General features: G+C 54.6%; 2 protein-coding genes across 2 annotated transcripts; both read left to right on the top strand.

The window, feature by feature from the left end:
- Positions 1-945: 945 nt before the first annotated feature.
- LOC113146984 lies at positions 946-11,145 on the top strand (the record flags this gene model as incomplete). The annotated part of the gene is given in 15 exon segments (XM_026335959.1): positions 946-976; positions 1,089-1,163; positions 1,613-1,950; positions 2,800-3,036; positions 3,275-3,336; positions 3,395-3,479; positions 3,612-3,648; positions 3,651-3,693; positions 4,228-4,394; positions 4,448-4,853; positions 6,442-6,767; positions 7,029-7,093; positions 7,516-7,638; positions 10,549-10,689; positions 10,900-11,145. Coding segments are annotated over 15 exon segments (2,382 nt in total), but the record flags the coding sequence as incomplete, so codon positions are not given.
- Positions 11,146-11,579: 434 nt separating this feature from the next.
- On the top strand, positions 11,580-16,986 carry LOC113146983 (mediator of RNA polymerase II transcription subunit 15-like; the record flags this gene model as incomplete). The annotated part of the gene is made up of 9 exons (XM_026335958.1): positions 11,580-11,660; positions 12,168-12,252; positions 12,741-12,910; positions 14,321-14,464; positions 15,346-15,747; positions 15,838-16,262; positions 16,418-16,506; positions 16,546-16,629; positions 16,676-16,986. Coding segments are annotated over exons 1-9 (1,791 nt in total), but the record flags the coding sequence as incomplete, so codon positions are not given.
- Positions 16,987-17,545: the final 559 nt, after the last annotated feature.

Genomic DNA, 17,545 nt, shown 5'->3' with positions numbered 1-17,545 from the left:
CTGTGCTGCGATGGAGCCTCTCTTCGTGCACGCGATTGCTTGTTTTGCGCTGTCTCTGGCTGCTGCCACCCCTTCCTCTTCCCCTCGAGTTGCTGCGTCGATCTCGCTGCCGGCTGCCGAAAGGCGCTCTCTCCACTCTGTCTCGACTGCCCCCCTCCCCCCCTCTGTAGCACTTCAAAGGGCACACTTCCTCTGCAGAAGTTTCCCTCCTGCTGAGACGGTGAGACGTCGAGGAGAGATGCAGTCGGTGTGAAGAAGAGGGGAGGGGGTGGTGCACGTGCTGCTGCTGCCCCTCTCTGCTGCTCTCTCGTCCCCTCCAGTCTCTCAGCCTCTCTCTTTCCCAAGCAGGCTTGGTAGAGCCGGCTGCATGCCTCTTGGCACTGTGCTGCTGCTGACTGGTGTGAGAAGAAGCGTCTCGCCTTCGCATCGCTGCGCCTGGAAGCGTTCCCCCCGAAAGCCTGCAGTGGCTACGGCTGTCTCGCCTTCCTGCGTGTCTGCTGGAGCTGCTGCGACTCATAGCTGCGCACGTCGTGTCTAGGAGAGCAAATGCGAAAAACTAACGCCTTGCGATTGGCGGGAAAAGCGTGGGGAATTGGGTGAAAGAGAGAAGGAGGGATGAAAGAGAGAAAGAGGGATAAAAGAGAGAAGGAGGGGTGGAAGAGAGACGGAGGGGTGAAAGAGAGGAGGGATAAAAGAGAGAAGGAGGGATGAAAGAGAGACGAAGGGATAAAAGAGAGAAGGAGGGGTGAAAGAGAGACGGGCTGGAGAAGAAACGGCCTTTGCAGTGGCTGCTCGACTTGCTGCTGCTGCTGCTCGACTTGCTGCTGCTGCTACTACTCTCCTACTGTAATTGCAGCGCAACGACGTGAGGCGTGAGGCGACCGTTGCAGCTGTGACTTCGCGCTACCACGACAAGAACAACAACAACAACAACCAGCAGCAGCAGCAGCTGCTGCTGCTGCTGCTGCTCCTGCCTGCGTTTTCCGAAGAGAGCAGCAGCAAACACAACGAGGGCTTACGCCTCCGCCGCTGTACAGACACTGGGGCCCCCCAAGAGGCCCCCCTCCTTCCAATAGGACCAACTGCTGCTGCTGCTGCTGCTGCTGCTGCTGCTGCTGCTGCTGCCACCAACAGCGAGGAAAGAAGTCTAACGTTTCGTCCACGCAAGCCGCTGTAAAGGGGGTGCAGGAGGGAGGCACTCCAAGAGGCAGCAGACAAAAACGCAGCAGTGTTGCTGCAAGGAGCAGACGCCAGAGGCTGCTGCAGCCGCTGCCGCTGCTGCTAGTGGAGTTGCTGCTGCAGAACTGCCGTAGCTGCCGCTGCTTCTGCTGGCACTAGACACCCAAGGAGCAGCAGCATTTGCTAAGAAGTAAAGGATTACTTCGGCTTGCCTCAGCCATCGCCGCAAAAATAGCGGCTCCAGTCTCCTACGTTCTCCCGCTGCTGCTCAGAAGCGCATGCATGCAAAACGCAGCGGCCTTCTTCACTGCCGTGCAGCATGCGCCAGCAGCTGTTGCTGCTGCTGTTGCTGCTGGTGAGGCTACTGCTGCAGTTTTTCCTGCACTTTTTCTTGTTTCTGCCCATGCTCTGCGTCTGTTTCAGCGAAACACAGCCCTCGAGACGTGCACAGCCACTATACTACAAGCGGAGCGTTCGTGCGGGTGTCGCTACAGTATCGCTCGTCGTTGTAGCAACGTTACTGTGGAGAATTCCCTCCTCTTTTTGCCTCGCGCTGCTTGCTTTACTTTAGCGTCTTTAGGAGGCGTTTTGGCGGCAATACAGCTAACGGTTTTCGCTCTTGGACGGAGCGACCACAGACTCGCTCCTCGCTCTCTCCCTGCAGATCGCCATTCCGCACAAGTGAGCGCTTCGCATGTGCAAACCACTCAACTCTTGCGCATTAGGCTCATGGAGGAGGCCTCGGGAGTTTTTTTCGCTCGTGTCGTGACAGTGCGGGTGCATGCAGAGGTCTGGCAGCGGCGAGAGCGACACACGGGAAAAAGCGCATGCAGCGAGCCTTTCTGCGTCTGCATGCGTCCGTAAAGCCTGCAGCTCTGCGCAGGCAACTCCCGACAAACGGGTGGAGGATCTCGAGAGCTCATGCCGTCAGCCTAAGTGCGCGCATGCATACATGCATACTTGCTGGGGTGTTTTCAGCAGCAGATGTGGCTTATACGGGGATTTCCACCGTCTCTCCAGCGTCCCTTCTGGTGTTTAGAAGGCTCTGTCGAGGGTTCGCCGTTTTTTTCTTCCTGCTCACTCGTGTGACTGCTCCTGCTCCTGCTGCTTGTGCTGCCTGTGCTGCTGGGGGTTGTGGTGTACAGACACTCCAGCGGCGCTTCCGCCTCTGCGCAGTGGAAGCGTGGCTCTCTTCGGCATCGCCTGAGTGCGGGTTGGTCTGTGAGGCAGATCATGCAGCGGCGATACAAAATGTTTTTCGCAAGTGTACATGCAAGGCATGTAAAAAAATGGCAGAGCTCGACCAACGGGTGATGCACGCGTTCTCTCTTGCTGATCAGACGCTGCAGTAAACGACTTTTCTCATCCGCGCTGCTGCTGCCAACGCCAAGTCGGAGTAAGCTCGCAGCGTGTTGTTGCTGTTGCTGCTGCCGTTGCTGTTCGTGCTGTTCGTGCTGTTGCTACTCCTACTCCTACTACGACTGCTACTCCTACTACTACTGCTACTGCTGCGGGTGTGTCTCAGCAACTTCCGCCATGGCAGACCTGCTGCTTTAGGCGCCGCTCGCTTCAAGTTTTTCCCCGCGGCGAAAGCGGCAGCGCATGAGGCGGCAACAACAGCAGAAGCAAATGCGGCAACAAGAGCAGCCACAGGAACGAAGCCCCTTTTGCAGTCTGCTCCAGCAGCAGACTCCGATTGGGGTGTACGTACAGCCTGCAGCGGCAGCCGAAAAAACGGCGGCAGCGCCGGTACTGTTGCGAGGTTTCCAGAGACTGCGAGACAGACGCTGGCTAGATGATGGCGTCCTCCATGCGTTTCTGAAGCACCTGCAAGTGCTGAATCACGAAAGGCATCAAGCAGACTTCATACGGTGCTTTGAAGGGAGGAGAGGCGAAGAAAAGGGGGCTTTTCTGTAGCTTTCGCGAATGCCTTTAATGGTGCGCATGTTGCCAACGCGTAAAATGCAGCGCGCGACTTCGGCAGTTGCAGTTGCAGTATTAGCGGCAGCGGCGGCAACGGCAGGGACCTTTTTTAAAACTTATAAGTAAATATATATAAATATATATATGTATATGTATGTATACATATTTAAAGGTTAAAAGCGGGAGATATTTCATTTCATGTGCAGCCGCTGCTGCAGCTAGGCTAGTTAGCTGGCTAGATGAGTTAATAGTGTTTTCAAGCGCGATGAGTAGGGATTTTCTGGCGCTGCAGCGTACCGCGTGTCTGCATCCTAAAAGCCTTCTTCTTTGCAATGCTTCAAAGCAGATCTAAACCTGCAGACTATGCCAGAATTCAGGCGCGTGCATGCGCTAAGCTCCAGAATCCTAGGAGTTCCCGTGCATGCATGCATGCATGCATGCGCTACTCTGTAGCGTGTCTCGAAGGTCTTGCTGCTTGGAATCTCTGATATTGTGACATGTGGCGTCAGAGATGGCTACGCGGATCAGACATGTTCTCGTTTCGCTTTTTTTGGTGCCGCTGCATCTCCGTAACGTCCATTGGTCTTTGGGGTTGTAGACATGGCGTAAGGCTACGTACTGCTGCTGAGGCTAAAACCATACTGCATTGCTGCTGCTAAGGCTTCGTTGCTGCTGCTAAGGCTGCATTCTTGCTGCTAATACTATACTGCATTGCTGCTGCTAAGACTGCATTCTTGCTGTTAAGACTCTACTGCATTGCTGCTGCTAAGGCTGCATTCTTGCTCTTAAGACTATACTGCATTGCTGCTGCGAAGTCTGCATTCTTGCTGCTAAGACTATACTGCATTGCTGCTGCTAAGACTCTACTGCATTGCTGCTACTAAGGCAGCATTTTTGCTGCTAAGACTATACTGCTGCTGCTGCTAAGAGTGCATTGCTGCTGCTTAGGACGATGGTTTGATCGCTGCTGTGACTCAACGGGGACTGCTGCTGTTGCAGCGGCAGCAGCTCAATTCGTAGGACGCTGCGCTCCTTTGCTGGGCGTACTCGATTTTTTACTTCGCCTCTCGCTCGAGGTGTTTTTTTCTGCGACACGCATGTCTGTTGGCGAGCCATCTGCTGCAGTCGGGACCTTACCTTCGTGTTTGACGCGCTGCTGTCGCAACAGTTTGAGACATTTCACGAAGCCCTCACTTCTTTATCGACAGAAGGCGGGAAGACGCTTGGCGCGAGTGGTGCGCTGAACTTGCGTTGTGGCGGTCTTCCCTGTGTAGGTGTGGTTTTTGCAGGTGGTGAGAAAGACTCACAAAAGGGGAGTTTGTTTGGGTTGTAGATTTTTTTTGAGGTGCAACGCCACCTCACTGGGGTGCCGCGCTGCCCTGTGAGTTCTCTTATGAAGTGTCTAATAGCGAGAAGCAGCTGCAGCTGCAGCAGCAGCTGTTGCAAAAGCAGCAGACGGGCAGTGCGGCCTCTCAGCCTTCGGCGGAGCCTCTGGCTCAAGAGCAGTGCGCCGCTGAGGACGCCTTAGTGCAACGTGAGGAGTTTCCCAAGGGAACTATTGAAATGCGGGCAGGAAGCATGTTCACGGACTGCAATAGCAGCGGCAGCAGCAAATGCAATTTGTTTAAGGCTCCGTCTCAGGAGGGGTGTGACGACTGCGGGATTTTCTTGTGCCTCTTTGCGGCGGTCATCTCGAACGGAAAGCCTTTCGGCTTCTCGCAGCAAGATGTCGCTGCATGCAGACAGAGGCTGGTAGGCTGTTAGGCGAAATACTCTCTGCTGGCCCTTCGGCCCTTTGCAGCTGCCGTCTAGTGCTGTTGTTGGTGGCAGTTTCGCGGCGCTCGATGGCTGCGGATTAAACGTCTGCCGAGGCCCCTTGTGAAGGGCAAACGTATGCCAAATTTGGGGTGTACGGATGCAACAACTGCGTTCAGGCAGCGGCACTCCTGGAATCTCCATGAGCGCTGGTTGCAATATCGAGCACTGTGCTGCAACAGCTGTAACAGCCAACCTTCTGTCTGTCTGTGTGTCTGTATCTATCTACCTCGATCTATCTAGCTATCTAGCTATCTCTGTGTTTTGGTGCTTGCTTTTTCCCATTCGGTCAAGGAACCATCTGGAGTGTATTTGCTGTTAAGGAGGTGTCTGCGGCATCTTGGACGCGGAAAACACGCGTCCAAGATGCCGCAGATGTATTCTTTCCTTTTCGCGAAGTGCGCGTAGCTAGCCTTGCTAGGGCTGTGCAGTGCATAGCTGAGCTGAAACAAGAATCCACAGATTGTAGGCAGTAATGGCCTCGACGAACGCACCAAGATTTAGGGTGCAGTCAAAGCCAGGATGTACCACTGGTTAGGGTGTATAGGTGAAAACGCCGGAGCCGTTGTCTGGAGTGTAGCTTCTGTTTTGGGGCGTAGTCGCTGGGGTTGGAAGGCTGAGGGGTGCGCGTTCTAGCAGAATTATGGCCGCCTCGTGTTTCTCTCGGTTCAAATGGAGCATAGCGCATGCGCTGCGCTCTTAGCTGCTCCCGCAGAGTTAGGAACCCTCCTTTCTCCCTCCTTTCCCCCCCACTCCCTTCGTAGTCCAAAGGGTGACTTTCTTTGGAAGGAAGGTCGTCCTGTGTATGTCTTGCTGGAAGACGACGGGCAGCGCCAGGCATCCTTCCAGCGCCAGGCATCCTTCCTTCGTGCCTTCTATCTCACAACCACGCAGCAACCCTTTATGAGATTTCAGGAAAGAAACGAAGCTCAATTTTATTAAAGCGCAAACTCCGTAATGCCCGCCTAGGCGAAGACGAGCAAGAGGGAGAGGGGCCCCCCCCACCCGCTGCTCTCCCAATGACGCTGCACTGCGTCCTTCTCGCTTTTTGTCTGCTTGCATATGCAGATTGAATTTTGCATGATCCTAAATGAGGCTGCGTGATGTGTTCTCGATGTTGTTCGCATGAATGTGATTCTGGAGGGACCTCTGTGCTGCCTGCATCGGAGGCGGAGGTGTATGGGTGTGTATGGGTGTGTGTGTGTTTTTATGGGTGTATGCCCTCCAGCCGCAAAATCCACGAATGAGGGCTTTCTGTGGCTCGTTTGTGCGATTTTTGACGCCGTTGTGTGTAGCGTTCTGCCTGGGGTTTCCGATCAGAGGCCTTTTCGCCTTTTTTCGGGAGTCTCCCCTGCCCAGCCGAAGGCAGCCGCATGCCGCGTCTGCTCGGCAAGTGCCACCCAGCGCTCGCTCTCTGCTTCGCGGGGAGAAGGCATGGCGATTTGGCGCGGCTGTCGCCGAGCACTGGGGAGCCACAAAGGCGCTCCAGGCAGAACCGACTCCCTATGTCTTGCCTGCATGTCCTCCCATAGAGGCTCTGCTGTCTGTACAGCCGCCGCTGCAGCAGCCGCTGCCTACGGCTGAGAGAACTCCCGCAGCGGCAGCAGCTGCAGCTGCGACTGTGGCGCTGCAGCAGTACGCGGTGCAGACAACGAGGGCGGCTGCGGCTGCTGCTGCAGCCTTGAAGAGCTTTCCCTCCCGCGTACCAGATCCAGCAACGCGGCAGTTGCTGAGTCTGTCTCTTCGCCAGCAAGAGCAGCCTCACCAGCAGCAGCAGCCGCTGTCGATGGAAACGATTGCGCGTGTGCGGCTGCAGCTGCGACTTTTACACCAGGCAGTGATCTCCTCGGGTAAGGAGATAGCCATCGGAGTACGCCTCCCTCCCCCTCCCTTCCGCTTTCCAAGTTGAACTGACACGTCTTTGAAGTGAAGGCTTCTTGCTTGCATGCGCGAAAGCCCTTCTTCCCCACCGCTGCCGCCGCTAAGCCCCTCAGTGGCACTGCCCAGTGCACCTTCAGCCGTGCAGCGCTGCCGCGTTTTTCGTGTTGTCTCCTCGTGGCGCCAGCTGCAACTTAGGGAGTTTCTCGAGGCTGTCGCCGCTGTGCATGCAGCAAAACGCATCTCTAGCGAGGTTCGCGAGTCAGGTCGAAGGGGTTCTCGCCTGGCTGTTCTCCGGGTATGTCTTCCCTTCTGTTTTGACCGTCTGCTCTTTGCCTTGCGTCTTGCCATCTCGTGCTGCCTGCCGAGGCTCAAGTAGTTTCCACGCGCAAGAGCGACCTTCCCCCCTCCTCCCAGCCTTCTACACCCCTGTACGGGCGTGCACGCAGACGGAGACTGTTCAACGAGGCGTAGACATCCTGCTTAGTTGGCGTCTTTTCACATTCTCGCCCTTCTGTCTCCCTTCGACTTGTCTCTCTTTTGCGGCTACTGCATGGTTGCATGCGCAGAGCTCGCGTGTCGCTGACTTCGCCTCCGCAAGCGTGCAGTCCACAGCTTGCGTGTGTTTTCTAGTCGTGGTGTGCATGCAGTTCTTTCCATGACAGAAGCTGCCGTGCATGCTGACTGTGTTGGTGCTGCGGGCTGACTGCTGCTGCTCAGACTTATAAAGAAGGCGTCGCAAAGCTGAGGCGGCTTCTGCTGCTGCATGCACCGACGCTGCAGCAGTACAGAGTGCTCAAGACAACCGTTGATCATTTGACCAAGAAGGGATTTCTCTTGGAAGTGTGTTTGTTTGTGTTTGTGTGTGTTTGTGTGTGTGTATTTGTGTGTATTTGTTTGTGTGTTTGTGTGTGTGTTTGTGTGTGTCTGTGTGTGTCTGTGTGTTTGTTTGTGTGTATTTGTTTGTGTGTTTGTGTTCGTTTGTTTGTTTGTGTTTGTTTGTTTGTGTTTGTTTGTATTTGTTTGTGTTTGTGTGTGATTGTTTGTGTGTTTGTGTATTCGTTTGTGTGTTTGTGTGTATTTGTTTGTATGTTTGTTTGTATGTTTGTTTGTGTGTTTGTAGTTGTTTGCATGTTTGTTTCTGTGTGTTTGAATTTGTTTGCATGTTTGTTTGTGTATTTGTTTGTGTTTGTGTGTGTTTGTTTGTGTGTTTGTGTATTTGTTTGTGTGTTTGTGTGTATGTCTTTGTATGTTTGTTTGTGTGTTTGTATTTGTTTGTGTGTTTGTTTGTGTTTGTTTGTGTTTGTGTGTGTTTGTTTCTGTGTGTTTGTGTATTCGCTTGTATGTTTGTGTGTATTTGTTTGTATGCTTGTTTCTGTGTGTTTGTGTTTGTTTGTGTGTATTTGTTTGTGTGTTTGTTTGTGTTTGTGTCGGTGCTGCCTACGCTCTCAATAAGGCTTGCTGCTTTGAAAAGGCTGAGAGGCAGCAGCATCAGCGCTGTCTTTTGCATGCAGCAGAGACGGTGAAAGAGTGCTGCGTCGTGACAAACCACTCCTAGCCCTTGTTCTGTGTATGTGTTTGTCTGTATGCAGAGAGCGTGGAACAGACGGCCATGCGTCTGCTTTCTCTCCACAACATCAGCAGCAGCAGCTGCTGCTGCTGCTGTAGCAGCCTCAGCAGCAGCAAGCACAGGGAACCTTGTTTCATCGTCTCCGTTTTGGCGATCTTTGCGTCTTTCTTTGGCATCGGCAGGCTCAGCTGGAAGGGTAAACGAATTTCGCATGTGTATACGTCTTCAGTTCGTAGATCATGCATATCTATATATATGTACATGCACGCAAACCCTGTGTGGATAGCAAGTGCTGTGTTGTGTATGTACTGTACTGTGCTGCAGCTGCTGCTGCTGCCGCCTCTGCCAAAAAACGCCCCTGACACGACTATGCCGTTTCTGTTTGCAGTATGTCTCCCCCCCCTTCGCTCCCCCTGCTCGGCAGTTTCGGATATGCAAGCTCCTTGCAATGCCTTTGCGGCTGACACTGTGTTGCGTTTAGATGTGCATGTGCATGTGCTTCTTTGTGCAGCGTGCTGTGTTAGGAGCGACTCCGGCTGCCGTCTGCTTTGTGATAGATGCAGCAACTTTGCAGTGCAACAGCAACACCAACAACAATACCAATGACAGCAGCAACATTGACAGCAGTAGCAGTGACAGCAACAGCAGCAGCAGTGACAGCAGCAGCAGCAATGACAGTAGCAATGACGGCAGCAACATAGACAGCAGCAACAGCAACAACAGCAGCGAAAACGCGAGTCTGGCAGCATTCGACGATCTGTCAGTGCGCGTTGCCATACGGCGGCTGTTTCCTAAGAGGCCATGGTCAGTCGAGAAAGTTTGAGATTTTTCAGAGGGCTGGCATGCGTTTTTAGAGAGCCTCCTCCTTTTTTTGTGGGAAGGCTGTGTGTATTTTTTATTTTGATGACAATGGGACTGAAGTGTGCCTGCCCGCATTTACTGCCCCTGCTGTACAGACAGCTGCTCATCATGAAGGCGCTAAGTCGTCTTATTAGGGTGGCCGCTCCTGTATCATCAAACTGACAGCAGCAGCTTAAGGAGTGTTTCTTCTGCTGCTGATGATGATGATTCTGCTGCTACTAACGATGATTCTGCTGCTACTAACGATGATTCTGCTGCTGCTGCTGATGATGATGATTCTGCTGCTGCTACTGATGATGATTCTGCTGATGATGATGATGATTCTGCTGCTGCTGCTGCTGATGATGATGATGATTCTGCTGCTGATGATGATGATTCTGCTGCTACTGATGATGATGATGATTCTGCTGCTAATGATGATGATGAAGACTCTGCTGCTGCTGCTGATGATGATGATTCTGCTGCTGCTGATGATGATGAAGACTCTGCTGCTGCTGATGATGATGATGATTCTGCTGCTGATGATGATGATAAAGACTCTGCTGCTGCTGATGATGATCATGATTCTGCTGCTGCTGCTAATGATGATGATGATGATTCTGCTGCTGGCGTCCTATCGCATGGCCGCAGTTGTCAGTTGCTGCTCTTCGGCTGTTGCGTGTTTGCAGGCTGGATGTCTTTTGCAACGTCTCGCATCTCGCTCCTGATCTGAGGGAACGCATTCAAGTGTGTTGCGAATTGGATGCTGAGCCTGCTGCTGGTCCACTGGGAGTTTTTCTTCCTCTTGTCACTGCCGCATGCAGTCTGCTGACTCTGGTCAGAGATGCACAGGCGCGTGCGACGTACTTAGCGGGAGAGGGAAGCGGGGAGGGGTGGGGGTGGTGGTGATTTGGGTTGTGGTTGTTGTTGTATGCGCTACGCTGCGGGGGGTGGTTGTGGTTGTTGTTGTTGTATACGGCGCAGGTGGCCTTCCCAACAGCACTGCTAATTGAAGACTCGCTCCAGCAGCAACAGCATTTTCAGCAGCAGGATCAGGTTCTGCAGGAGGAGGCATGCGCACTGCCTCTCCTGAAGTCTCCTGGGAAAGCAGCGCAAGTTTTGTCGACTCAGCAAGACGCGTGTCTCCGCCATCGAATAGCTGCTCTCCTGGAGCAAGTGAAGCCTCTAGCAGCAGCAGCCGCTGCTCATCTTGAGCAGCAGGAGGAGCAGCGGCAGCGGCCTAAGGCGCTGGATCGGGCAGAAGTGCTGAAGGATGCTCTCGGAGTGTACAACCAGCTGCAAAGACAGCGGGGGAATGTTTTGTGATATCGGTTTTTTTTCAGAAAAGAGCTTCCTCCAAGAGTGATGAATGGTATCTATCACACGCTCACAGACTTCCCGAGTCGCACGGCAGGCCTGGCAGTTCGATTTTTGTGAAGCCACGAGAGCTCTCAGAAAGACGAAGTGTCGCCACCCAACGTAGAGCGCTAGTGCCCTTGCCGGAGGCGCCATAACATAGAAAATAGCATGCGCAGCACTTGTTAGGCTTTGGAAGAGAAGGAAGGGGGGAGGAGGGAGGGGAGGTACATGGAAAATTGCATGGCTTGTCTAGCGGCCGTGCCAGATGCAGTCGCAGCTGTACAGACAGACACATCTATGAGGGAGGTATCTTTAAGGCATTCAAGCATTGTCAGAGGCGAATAGGTAGGCTTAGAAAGCCTGCTGCCTTGCGATGGATTTGGCCCTCCAAATCCTCCCTAGCCTTCCGTGGGTGTTTCAAAGCGTGCGAGGAAATTCTTCCTGCGGCTCCTAAGACGCCTGCCAAGCGTGCAGCTCCTGGGGGGAAGCAGGGGAGAATAAGGGAAATCACTGCTATGCCCTTCTGCCCATCCAAAGTAGCGTCTGCAGAGGATGGTCAGTGCTCTACGGGTTCTTTTTAGTTGATACTCCGAGTTGCCATGAAGCGCGATGTTGCGGATGCCAGCTCGCAAAAACAGCCTCCCGCATCTTCTTTGCCTAGTGTGGCCGTTGCAACTAGCGACGTGGGAATGCGTGATCACACCAGCTACTACGACGCGCGCATGAGTGTAATCATCGCCGGACGATTGAGAGCTCCCGCTGTTCGTGTTCGCGGTATTTGTTGGTGCAGCGTGTGAAATTTTTTCGGGGCAGTTCCGTAGTCGAAAAGCTAGCGCTCCGTAGCTACTCGTGCGCAGCTGCTGCTGCTGCATGCAGGCTGCCGTGTGTTGGAGAGGGGAACGAAGGAGGGGAGAACGGAGGGAGAGCTGAGGGAGTGTGCAGCAACGTTCTTGCCCCTTGCTGCCTCTAATTCTTGCCCTCTGCCCCCTCAACGCGAAGGCCTAGTGGACTAAGGATGCCAGGAACGTTGGCGGCAGACTTTTCGAAAGGCAGTTTGATGAATAAATTCCCACGAAGTCGTGCCACATTTGGCGAAGTTCTCCCTAAGGGGACACTGAGAGCCGCAGACTCCATGTGCAAACGAAAATGGTGATGAACTCGGTATTTCTCAACAAGGAAGCGTGCGGTTCTCTTTCTGCTGGCGAGCGATACAGCTAAAAAGCATGCCGGGATGCATGAGCATAGCTGCATGCTGTAGCCAGCTCGCTAAATCCAGCAGCCTTCACAGTTAGTCGCTGACAACCTGCACCGCTCGCGGATACACCCGATCTTCCTATTGAATCAATTTGCCACCTGTTTATTCCTCCCCTCCCCACCGAGAAGGATGTGCATGCAAGCAGCTACGCTCGAAGCAGGCAGACTTCTAGACTCATTTTGCTGCATCGAGCTGGTGGCGTAGGAAGGATTTAGGTGTATCTGAGTCCTTTCGGCAGCTCTTCGGTAAAAAGGCGAAGAAGAGGAGTGCGATTTCTCTCCAGTGCAACGTGTCAAACCTCGGAGAAAACTCCATGCTCTCTGTGTGGCATGGAGTTTGAAGGCGAAGCCTGCGCCTCTTGCCGCGTTCCAAGGCGCAAGCACGCGGAGCATCCCCCATGAAACGGCAGTGACAGTTCACGGTGTACATACAGGTTAGTCTACGCTATGGCAAAAGTACGTGTTCCCCCTCCTTCGCCGCACAGCTACAGGATTTCTGAAGGGCCGTCGGCCAGACACACAGACTAGCAGCCTGTAGCCAATACACGAACACCTAAACTGGCTGGAGAGCATGCGTTTCTCCGAAAATATCTACTTGCTACGGTAGACTCCTCATTTGGAGGAGCGTGCAGGAAGCCATCCGTTAGAACACCGCACGAACTCGAAGCTTTTGCCACTGCCTTGGTGCGGCAAAAAGGCATTTTTTTCTGCACTGCGAATATCACTTGGCCTCGCGGCAATCAACCTGCCGCGTTTTGGAATGCCTTCTAGTTCAGATTGCAGCCTGGAAGGAAGACGAGAAGGCTTTAGAGAGAAGTCGAGCTGCTGCTGCTGGTGCTGCGTGGTTGCTGCCTTACCGTCGTGTGGCGGCTGTTGCTCTTGCTGATGTCGCAATTTCTTCTGTTTCTGCTGTTGCTGCTAGACGAACAACAAGGCGCTCTTAGAGGGCCGTTCAGTGCAGCGGCGGAAGCGTTTAAAGCGGTGTTCGCTTTAACTCATGGACTGATTGAGTGCGGCAGAAGCAGCAACTACAAACAACTAGAAGGAACAGAAATAAAAGATCAAAAATGCGCAGTGAATGCACCCGAGGCGGTAGCAGCTGCTGCTGCTGCTGCTGCTGGTTCTGCGTTCCCCCACACAGCAGCAGCAGCAGCAGCTGCTGCTGCTGCTGCTGCTACTGCTGCTGCTGCTGCTCCTGCTCCTACTCCTTCTCCTGCTGCACGCGCGCGGCTTGCATCTGTTCGGCTGTTTCTCCCTTGTTTGGAGGCACTTCGAAAATCCCTTGAGACTGCGCTGCGCTGTGCAGTTGCGCACTGGAAGCTCCGAAGTCTGGCTGCAGCCGCTGCAGTAAGAGCAGCAGCAGCAGAGAGCGTGGCTGCTGCTCTTCCGTAGTACGCTCACTTGCGCGTTTCGCATAGATATTTATATATAGTTCTATAGCGTTGCAATCGCCCCTCTCCTCTGTATCTTCGCACACGGCGGCAGTTTCTCGCGCCTTCCCGCTGCAGCTCTCGCTGCAACCCCTCCTGCCGCTGCAGCACAGAGATATCCAGCATTCGTTCTCGCGCTTCATCGCACTCGACGCAGGTGTAGCGCTCCAGAGGCAGAGACAGGCAGAGCAGAAGGAGACTTCGACGCTCTGCAAAGTTCGCCTGCAAAACGCCTGCCTTCGATCCTCCCCTGCTTCCCACCCCCTACCTTCCCCGCGTGCGCTCTCCCCTGCCCCCTCTGTCATCCCTCCAAACGCCACGCAATTCGCTTCTAAAATTCCAGCGACTTTCTTTTCAGCAGCGAGAAGTTGCTGCTCCAGCAAGAGGCCTTTCGAGCACTCCTATATCCCCCACCTACAGCCACCACGTTTTGGGTGCAGTAGTCATCTCTTTTTGAGGAGAGCGCAGAGTGGGGAGTGCTCGCTGCTCAGAAGCAGCAGCAGCAACCATTTGAAGCAACACTGATAGCAGCAACAACAAGAGCAGCGACAAGAAGAGCAGCGACAAGAAGAGCAGCGACAACAAGAGCAGCGACAAGAAGAAGAGCAGCGACATCAAGAGCAACAACACGCCAGCTAGCTGGCTCTTGTTAGCGTTGTGGGGTCCTTTGTGCCTTGTGCACACTTCCTAGCATCAGCATCATCAGGCAGCAACACGAGCAGGAGGATGGAAGCAGATTTCCGCACCTTCTAACGTGGACGAAAACGCATCGGAAAACGTTCCTTGCTGCTGCAGCAGGAGCACCAACAGGTGTGTCGCATTCTGTGGGTGGCTGCAGCGGGCAAGTTTTTTGTGCTTCCTGCTGCTAGTGCATGTGTACATATATATATATTTATATATATACATACACGTATCTATAAATATACGCCATCTTACGACATCCTTTCTCGGGGGATTTTCTGGTGCCTTTTTTCCGCCCAAAGCCGTCATATTTACATATACATATATACATATATATATACATATATATATATACATATATATACATATATACATATATATATACATACAGAGGGCCTTTCAAAGCCATCTTGGCAGTAAATCCTTTGCGCCGTGCAGCGCGCACGTGGAGCAGCAGCAACAGCAGCAACAGCAGCAGCAGCAGCAGCAGCAGCAGCAGCCAATAAGACATCGGCACGAAGCGCAGAAAACTCCTGTCAGTTGACGAAAGGCTTTGTGGCCTTTTGCGATTAGGGAGATTCTTCAAGTGTTGGCGAGGCTTTACGTTCTCGCCAGAGGTGTTGCGCAGCTGCAGCGCGTTGATTGCCTCTGGTGAGGATGTCTGCCGCAGAAGCAGATACAGTCACTCCCCACAACGCTAGCCTCCTCAAGCTGCAGCAGCAGCAGCAGCAGCACGCCGCTGCTGCTGCAGACAACGAAGGCAGCAGCAGCAGCAGCAGCAGCACTGCCTCCCCTCCAGGCGCTTCAGCAAACAGCTCCAGCGGCAGTCTCTCAACTGCTGCTGCTAATAAGCAGCAACAGCAGCAGCAGCAGCAGCAGCAGCAGCAGCAGCCACACAGCTCTAATCGCTCCACACTCAGAGCTGACGCCTCCGAATTTACGCCGCTCACAAAGGCTGTTTCCCCCCCTTCTCAGCAGTCTGCGCTGGCTAGCAGCAACACGCACAGCAACAATAACGCTCACACCAATAGCAGCAGCAACAGCAACAGTCCACCCAACAACGGCGGGAAGGCGTATCAGTTCAATCGCAACGCACAAGAATTCGTTCCTGGTCGCCTCTACGTGCTCCCCAACACTACAGCAGCAGCAGCAACAGCTGCTGCTGCAGGCTATGCCTGTGCGGCTCCGTCCCCTGTCTATTATCCTTCTCCAGCAGTCGCTCCTCCTTACGGCTATCCTGCAGTGTACGCTTCCGCTCAGCAGCAGCAGCAGCAGCAACGCCACACGAGAACGACTAGGCAGCATCAAACGCAGTTGCACAAAGGCGCTGCTGCCGCAGGAGGAAACGGCTCTCGCCGTTGGGCAGGCAACCACCAACACCAAGCCTCTCCAGCAGCTGCTCCCCCTACACCGCAGCAGCAGCAGCAGCAGTCGCAGCAGCAGGAGCAGTCGCAGCAACAGGAGCAGTCGCAGCAACAGGAGCAGTCGCAGCAACAGCAGCAACAGCAACAGCTTCCGCCCCCCCCCCCACCTCCTCCTCCCGTCAGCGGCATTATTGAGCAGCAGCAGCAAACTTTGCCAGGAGGTTCTTTCAGAGATAGGCTGCTGAAGGGGACGGCTGCTTCGAAGAAGTCTAACGGTTCTACGCAACAGACGCAGTCTGAACCCAAAGAGGGAGCGGCTGCCAAGCAGCAACAGCTGCAGCAGCAGCAGCAGCAGCAGCAGCCAGCCGCGGAAGGAGCTGCGGGGAGAACTGCTAGCTTTCCATGGTCGCCTTCCGACAACACTTCTGCTTCGGAAGGATCAGCAGCAGCAACTGCAACAAAAACGGCAGCAGCAGCAGCAGCAGCAGCAGACGGCAGCAGAGTGGAGTCGTGGTGTGAGAAGGTTCGTGCCTCGCCGTCGAAGAAGGCAGCGGCGGCAGTCAGTGAGACGTCTGCTGCTGCGTCGAAGGCGCAACTGGAAGAGCAGCAGCAGCAGCAGATAAAACAGGCAAAGCCGCAGAGTGCTGGTGGGGTTGTTCAGAGTGGGAAGCGCATCTCTGAGACGGTGGTTGGCTTACAGTCCCCTCCCCTCACCACAGGTGCTTCGGCAGGCTCATCCGCCTTTCAAGTCTCCGAGACTGCCGCTGCGCCTGCAGCAGCAGCAGGAGGAGCTGCTGCTGCTGCTGCCAGCAAGGCTTCCTCGCAGAGTCGCGAGGAGAGCTCTGCTGCAGGGGCAGAGGTGACTGCCGAGGCAGCTGGTGACTCTTCGAGACGCAGCACCATGGCTTTGTCTGGCACAGCCAAACAGCAGCAGCAGCAGCAGCAGCAGCAGCAGCAACAGCAGCAGCAGTCGGTGGCAGCAGCAGCAGCGTCTGCAAGCAGCAACAGCAACAGCAGCAGCAGTAGTGGATCAAGCTGGGTAGACAAGGTGAAGGCTTGCAAGCCAAAGCCAGCAGCAAGACAAACTGACTTTGCGGTGGGAGGGGTTGCAGGTGTCGCTACAGCGAGCAGCAGCAGCAGCAGCAGCAGCAGCAGCAGGCAGGAGCCTCAGCAGCAGCAGCAGCAGCAGCAGCAGCAGCAGCAACAATGGGCCGTTAGGCGCACTTCGGGGTCACCTCCAGAGGCTTTGAAGGAAAAGCAGCAGCAGCAGCAGCAGCAGCAGCAGCAGCAACAGCAGCAGCAGCAGCAGCAGCAGCAGCAGCAGCAGCAGCAGCAAGTTTCTTCAGAAGAAAATTGGCAGCGGACCTTAGCGGTGTCAGGAGGAGTAGAGACAGGGGGTGAGTCTGCGAGCAGCGCTCAGGATGCTTTGCCAGCTCCTGCAGGGGCAGTTGCAGAAACAGCAAAAACAGTGGCAGCAGTTACAGCAGACAGAGGCGGAGGAGGAGGGAGCAGCAGCAGCAGCAGCAGCAGCAGCAGCAGCAGCAGTTTATCCTGGGCGATGCGAGCTCGTCTTGCGAAGGATATTCCTGAACCGTCGGTAAAGCAGCTTCCGCCATCACCTCAGCAGCAGCAGCAGCAGCAAGGGAGCGCGACAGCGTCTTCAGGAGAGCAGCAGCAAGAAAAGCAGCAGCAAGAAAAGCAGCAGCAAGAAAAGCAGCAGCAGCAGCTGCTGTCGACGTCGGGGGCGCAACACTCCCACCATTCTCACCCTCACCATCATAACCACCCTCACTCCTCCCACCATCATAACCACCCTCACTCCTCCCACCACAATCACCATCCCCCCTCCTCCTCGCATCATGCAGCAGCAGCGGCTGCTGCACGCAGCAGTCGTGCTCGTGGAGGCACTGCTCCGCGAGGCAGCAGCAGTGGCGGATCGTTTTCTCAGCAAGAAGCCTCTTCGCCTTCTCCCCCCTGGTCGTCTGATCGAAGCAGCAGCAGCAGCGGAAGGGGAGGCACGGGGGGGGGGGGTGTTGTTCGTGGTCGGGGTGGTACTTTCCACCAATCGGCGCATGCGCATCGTCGCTTGCCCTACCGGCAGCAGCTTCCTCCCGAGAGCGCAGAGGGTGCTTCTGCTGCTGCTGCCTTGCAGCAGCAGCAGCAGCAGCAGAAACAGGAGCCGCAAGAAAAGCAGCAGCAGCAGCAACAGCAACAGCAGCAAGACAAGGAGCAGCAGCAGCAGCAGCAGCAGC

Source organism: Cyclospora cayetanensis, unplaced genomic scaffold (assembly GCF_002999335.1).
Source record: "Cyclospora cayetanensis isolate NF1_C8 unplaced genomic scaffold, CcayRef3 CcayRef3_contig_87, whole genome shotgun sequence".
Taxonomy (NCBI): Eukaryota; Apicomplexa; class Conoidasida; order Eucoccidiorida; family Eimeriidae; genus Cyclospora; species Cyclospora cayetanensis.
Note: the sequence above shows the minus strand (reverse complement) of the source record. Positions and strands in the feature narration are given on the sequence as shown.